The following is a 6,671-nucleotide window of genomic DNA, read 5'->3' on the forward strand; positions in this document are numbered from 1 at the left end:
AGCTCAAATCTGATTTTTGGCAGTGTCATACGCACTGCACGACCACCGAGACCCGTGCCACCAGCCTCATCTCCGTGGTCTGAGTTCCTCTAACCCAGCTGTGTCATCCTCACCTAAGCCCGCGGCCCCAAGAAGCCCCACAGAGGCTTCGGGGTCCGCCACAAAGCCCCCCAGAGGCTTCAACAACTGGCGCCCAATGTGGGGCACGAGCACCCGCTGCCTGATCACCAGCGACTGCTGCCCGTGAGCGGGTAAGGACCATCACCGCCTTGCTCCATAACTTGGCGGCCCCCCCCCATGCCTGTCCTCTCCTCCTCACCGTCGCCTACCTTGCCGCCACCTCTGCGTTACTTCCCTATTGTCGTTCTCGGGTTTATGACTCTTTTTTCTGCCGTCTGCCTTGCCCAAACCGCCCCTCCAGACTGGACTTTTTGTCAATGAGCCTTTCTGGCCCTGGCCATTCTCCTCCTTGGTTTCGCTCTCGCCGCCCTTCTCGTCGTTCCTCTCTTTACCTGAAGGGCAAAGTTCCCCTCTGTTCCCTCGCTATGGGAGCCTCCTTCTCCAGCCGCCAAGCCCCGCAGGTTCGGGCACTTGCCGGCCTACTGGCCTGCCACCACTGCAAGGTTTCCGCCAAACAGCTACAAATTTATTGGGACTTACTAGTCCCCTTCAATCCCTGGCTTCCCACTGCAAATCTTTGGGACCCTGATACCTACCGCCTGCTCATCGACCGAGTCTCCGCCGCTGTCGAGCATGAGGGCAAGCTCTTCCCCCCCGGCCTCATCCCCTCTCTTATCACTATTCGTTCTTGCTTGCTCGGCACTGTCCTGCCTGTCTCAGCCTTCTCCTGCGCCTTGCAACCCTCCTCGGATCCCCCTGATGCAGAAGCTGACCAAGACTCTGCCTCCCTAGTTCTCCAGCTTAATAATCTTTTGGAGGACCAACATGCCCGCCAGGGCACTCTCCTACCTCCCAAGCTGCAAAATAATCTTTCCCCCGCCGAGCACCCCCCCGTTCCAACAAATCAAAATGGTGAACTTCCTCCTTCTTCTCTCCAACAAAAGGAGACGTTCAAAGATGGTGAGCTTCCTCCTTCTTCTTTGTCAGGGAGGGAGGACCTTAAAGATAACGGGCTTCTTCCTCCTTTCTCAGCCAGTGCCAGGAAGCCCCTATATCCTAGCCTTCCCCCTTCACCCCTCCCTCACGAACTGCAGGAAACCGCCGTTGCTAGGGAACCGCTGCCTCACCCTCCCCCAGCTGATGCAGCAGCCCCAATAACGGAAGTGAAGGTGGAGTTACACCACCCCCTCCCAACCAGTGCCATCACACTGCCTCACAGCAACCATGCATCGCCCCTCCCCTACACTCAATACAATCCCCCACCCTCACAGTATCCTCTTACCCTCCCCAGCAGCCTATCTTCTGGCTTGTCTTCTGGCCTCGCCCACAACACTGCAAGCACCCCACACCCACTCACACTCCCCTTCGATAACCCTCCCCCTACTTTAAACCCTCCTCCTCCCCCCTCGCTTGCCTTCCCGCCTACCACTACGCCCTCACCTCTGCAGCCCGCCCAATTGTTTCCCTTGAGTCTTCAGCGTACTGCCCAGCGCCCCCTCCCTTGGTACCCCTACAGCCGCGATGAAATTAAGAGCCTACGCCAGGCAGTCCACGATGACGGGTTAGGCAGCCCTTATGCCCAGCAACTCCTTCAAGATATGTCAGTCAATTTAAATCTTCCCTACGATTGGCAAGGCATTGCCCGAGCCATCCTCACGCCAGGCCAATTCATCAACTGGCGGGCCCATTTTCAGGATCAGGCAGAGCAACAAGTGAGAGCCAATACAGCCAACGGCCTCACCTTTCCCATCGAGGCCTTCCTTGGTACCGGGGCCTACTCCCAGCCCACCGCCTTTGCTCAGGCCTCGGCCGTTTTCTGGGACCAGCTCCGAGGCATTGCAATGCGTGCCTTTGGCCAATGCTCTGCCATTAAGACAGACTCCTTTACTAAACTAATCCAAGGCAAAGATGAGGACTTCTCGTCCTTTGTCTCCAGAGCCCAAGAGGCCTGCGCCCGCAAAGTCGCCAACGAGCAAGCGCAGGAGGCCCTTGCTCGGGAGCTCATTTTAGAGGGAGCAAACCCTGTTTGTAAGCAAGCCATTGCCTCCAAGCGAGACGGCACCATACGTGATTGGATCTTAGCCTGTAAAGACCTTGACCAAAATGCTCATACCCTGGCCGCCTCCTTCGCCTCTGCCCTCGCTCTAGCAATGGGGCCCTGTTTTCGATGTGGCCGAGAGGGACATTTTCCACGTGAGTGCCCCAACTCACAGAAGGCCCAACCAAACCAATCCCTTAAGAAGCCCCCTGGGCCTAATATCCCCGCCACCCCCTGCCCAAAATGCAAGAGGGGATATCACTGGGCCAGAGATTGCCACTCAAAATCCAATGTCAATGGCAAGCCTTTAAACTTCAGAGGGGGCAAGCCTCAGCCCCGCCCCTAAGAGGCCACCCCTATACCGTCCCCCCCCGGTGCCTTTCCATGGGTAGTCAACGGTTCCTGCCCTGACTACCCCTGTAACAACTGCCATTGCCCCTACCACTGGCACACCATTACAAAAGGGATCATCCAAGGAGAAAACCCATCCTGCCATTCACCCTCTTGCCCGGGAGCTCATAGTCCAACCGGAGATACACCCGTTCCCACAGAAGCTCCCAAGACACTTCTCTGGACTGTCCCCATCACCCCAGAAAAGCCCACTCGCAAATTGAAAATAGGGGGGCAATGGTACACGGGCACGCTCGACTTGGGGGCAGAAGTCTCTTGCATGCCCGCTCAGCTGGCTACGAAATGGCAGGTTCTCGATGGCCCCTCGGTAGTCGGGGCCACCGGCACCTCCGCTTCTCTACAGGCCATGGGACCCATTGAGTGGAAGGACGAAGAAGGCCATTCAGGCACCTTCCGCCCGTTGTTTTTACATGCCTTAGACCAAATTTTATGGGGCCGCGATATCCTCGCCGCCTCTGGGCCAGTGCTTACCACACAGCCCCCCCAATGATATATGCCACTGCTCGTTTAACACCTCCAGCACCCGTTCCTCTGCAGTGGGATACTGAGGAACCCATTTGGGTGGAGCAGTGGCCCTTTCCCACGCACAAACTAGCAGCGCTCCAAGCCCTCATCCAGGAACAACTAAACGCAGGCCACATTGAGCCTTCTACCAGCCCCTATAATTCACCAGTGTTTGTCATTCAAAAGAAGTCCACGGGGAAGTTCAGACTCCTCCATGATCTGCGGGAAATCAACAAGCATATTTTCCCCATGGGATCCCCGCAGCCTGGGCTCCCCCATCCAGTAGCCATCCCGGCTCACTACCATGTAGCCACCATTGACATCAAGGACTGTTTCTTTTCCATTCCGCTACATGAACGAGATCGCCCTCGCTTTGCCTTTACTGTCCCCGTCCCCAATCATGCTGGCGCGGCCAGCAGATACCAATGGAAGGTCCTCCCTCAAGGGATGAGTAACAGCCCAGCTATCTGCCAAATGTATGTCAACCACGTGGTAGCCCCTCTTCTGGAGCGAGCCATGCTCATACATTACATGGATGATATCTTAGTGGCCTCTGAGGACGCCGATGCGCTTCCTCTGATCCTCACAGACCTAGCCACTAACTTGGCTGACATTGGCCTTTCTGTTCAACCCGAAAAGGTTCAAATAACGCCACCACTGGCCTTCTTGGGGTTTAGTATTGATAAGACAATTGCCCCATCCGCTCCCCAGCTGGACATTCCAGAGCGGGTCACCATTACTGAGCTTCAACAGCTCTGCGGCCAAATTAATTGGCTCCGCTCCACGCTGCCCATTACCACCGCGCAGCTCCAACCACTCTTTAGCTGTTAAGTGTCCCAGAAGCCCCGCCGCAAGCGGTCTCCCGGCGCATTAAGCTCACCCAGGAGGCAAAGGAAGCCATTGCCGCCGTTAACAAGGCGCTCGCCGCCTGCTGTCTCCACAGAGTCAGCACTGGAGAGGGCCATCTTATAGCACTCATCCTTCCTACGCCCGGAACACCCATGGGCTGCTTGTGGCAAGATGGCCCCCTACTTTGGGCGCACCCCGCTAAAAGCCGACTGAGGAAAATCTGCCCTGCAGTGCGGCCATGGATCAGCCTAGCCTCAGATCTAGTCACCCTGGCTATCCATGTTTTCGGAACGCAGCCAGAAAACATTATTTGGCCCCTAGATGCAGGCCAGACCAGGCTACTTATACGTGATAAGCCGGACATGCAAATCCTTTTAGAAGGATTTCATGGAGAATTCAGCTGCCACTACCCTAGCCACCGACTGTTACAAGGGCTGGCCAAGCTTCCCTTCCGCAGCCCCTTCCACCCCTTCCCCTCCTCTGCACCCATCCCAGGTGCCACCACCGTCTTTACAGACGCCTCTAAAACCCGATTTGCCACCCTCTCATATCCCTCTAATGCCCCAGAACCCCACCTGGCCGGCTTTGTTAACCTCCATTCCGTCCAGGTGGGAGAAATTTTGGCAGTGTCATACGCACTGCACGACCACCGAGACCCGTGCCACCAGCCTCGTCTCCGTGGTCTGAGTTCCTCTAACCCAGCCACGTCGTCCGCACCTAAGCCCGCGGCCCCAAGAAGCCCCACAGAGGCTTCGGGGTCCCCCACGAAGCCCCCCAGAGGCTTCAACACTGATGTTGAGCCCCTCTGGGGCAAAGCTTCCTGTTCTTACTGACTTTCAGCCATTTTTTTGAGTAAATACTCTCCAGATTGTTGCAAGCCTTTGGTTAATTTTCAGCATTCAGCAAAAATTGATTTTGACAATTTTAATTAGTGTTCTCATTGTTTTTGCAGAGGAGAGGATTTTCAGAGGTCTTTACTTTGTTATTCCTTTTGCAGTCATTCTAGAACAATTAGTTTTAACATGGAATTAGAACAGTCTCTAGGAAGAGCTATAATTTGATCTGGGCTATGAAAGAATTATCTATGTGGAAAGTTTTGCAAGGATATTTCTGAGTATTACCTTTCTGCTTTACTTCCTGTGTTCTATTCTCTGTTTCCCAGATTCCTCTGTCTCATTTTTCTTTTCAAGCTCCCTTCTGGAAAGACTTCTAGAGAATTACTTCATGATGTCTATCCTATTTATATATGTATACATCTTTCTGAGTTACACAGACAATAGTATCTGGCTTCCAAGGTTATTCCAAGGGTGAAAATTAGTTCTTATGCTACTTTAACATATGGACACTAACTCTAGAACTACTCTACACCTGAGATTCTTTCATTCTGTTTTTCCTGAACTGTTATGGAATAGAGGATTTGAAAAATTAACATAGATTTATTAGTGACTAATTCTAGTTTAATATGTTATCACTTCCTATAGAGTTTTAATTTTGACAATAGATAATGCCTTAATTACAAGAATTAGAGTACTAATAGTGGAAGCGGAAGTACAATGGCTACCTGTGGAAATAAATTTGTGGGGGGAAAGAGAAAAATTATCATCTCTACTCACAGAATTGAAGATGTTAATTGCTCCTCGAGGGTCAGTATAGTGTACCTCAGTATTTCTGAGAAGTTTTTCAATGTTTTGCTTTCATTTTAGTGATTTAAAATGATTTTACATATATTATGATCTCTTTATATAACTACTAATTATGAGCTTGGAACTTTATAACCACACAAACACATTCCAAAGCAATCTTGGACATCAAACTTAAAATAAGTAATATTTTTGTTTTTATGTTGTTTTGAGTTACTTTATGACTATTACTACTAATTTATCCCTATCATTTATGTCAAAGAAATAAGAAATATTTAAAGAGATAATAAGATATGCATAAAAAGGGATATACAACACTATGAAAAAATAATAAAATGGAAAAAATGTTTCATGTCTGGTATGAATATCTTTCAGTGGGTATATTCTTGATATTTTGGATAGAATAATTATTTGTTGTGCAGGATGAACTGTGCATTTCAAGACATGCCACAATCCTGGACACTGACCACTAAATGTTAGTAGCAGCTCCAATCATTGGGTTGACCATAAACATCTCCACACCTTTCTAAAGTTCCCTGAAAGTACCACTCCATATTTATTACACGCAAAGAAGTGAATCCACAGTATTATAGGTTATTTTGATAGCATAGGTATTTTGGAAGGAGGTTAAATGTTGTAGTGCTTAAATACCAATCAAACATTTTAAAAAATACTAAAGAATATATTGCTGTTCAAGATGTGATTAGGAAAAAAAAAAAGATGTGATTAGGGTAAGTTGAGTGAGGCACGTGTGAGAAATTTGTATCAAGTGCAAAATTTAAGTGCGAACTTAGTAATTAAGATATGTATAATTGCTAAAAGATGGAAAAAACTTAAGTGTCCATCAACTGATGAATGGATAGCCAAGATGTGGTATAATCATATGATGGAATATTATTCAACTATAAGAAGAAATCAATTGGGGAAGCACATGACAATATGCAGGAACCTTGAAGATACTATGTTGAGTGAAATAATCCAGACACAAAAGGACGAATATTGTATGGTTTCAGTGATATGAACTAAATACAATAGGTAGACTTATGTACTTGGACTATGAAGCGTAGATTGGTGGGAGGTGGAATGTGGGATGAGAAGGGGAAGAAGAT

The 6,671-nt window shown here is 49.6% G+C and overlaps 1 protein-coding gene across 1 annotated transcript; it reads left to right on the forward strand.

The window, feature by feature from the left end:
• Positions 1-545: 545 nt before the first annotated feature.
• On the forward strand, positions 546-3,059 carry LOC131279365 (endogenous retrovirus group K member 8 Gag polyprotein-like). The gene is made up of 2 exons (XM_058301357.1): positions 546-2,313; positions 2,710-3,059. The coding sequence occupies exons 1-2, from the start codon at positions 546-548 to the stop codon at positions 3,057-3,059; spliced, it is 2,118 nt and encodes a 705-aa protein (XP_058157340.1).
• The last annotated feature ends 3,612 nt before the right edge of the window (positions 3,060-6,671 follow it).

Source organism: Dasypus novemcinctus, chromosome 8 (assembly GCF_030445035.2).
Source record: "Dasypus novemcinctus isolate mDasNov1 chromosome 8, mDasNov1.1.hap2, whole genome shotgun sequence".
Taxonomy (NCBI): Eukaryota; Metazoa; Chordata; class Mammalia; order Cingulata; family Dasypodidae; genus Dasypus; species Dasypus novemcinctus.

Coding starts and splice junctions, on each gene's coding strand:
- LOC131279365 (XM_058301357.1), top strand. CDS start 546: ATGGGAGCCTCCTTCTCCAGCCGCCAAGCCCCGCAGGTTCGGGCACTT. Junction 2,314..2,709: donor CCGAGAGGGACATTTTCCAC/GTGAGTGCCCCA, acceptor CCGTTCCCACAG/AAGCTCCCAAGACACTTCTC.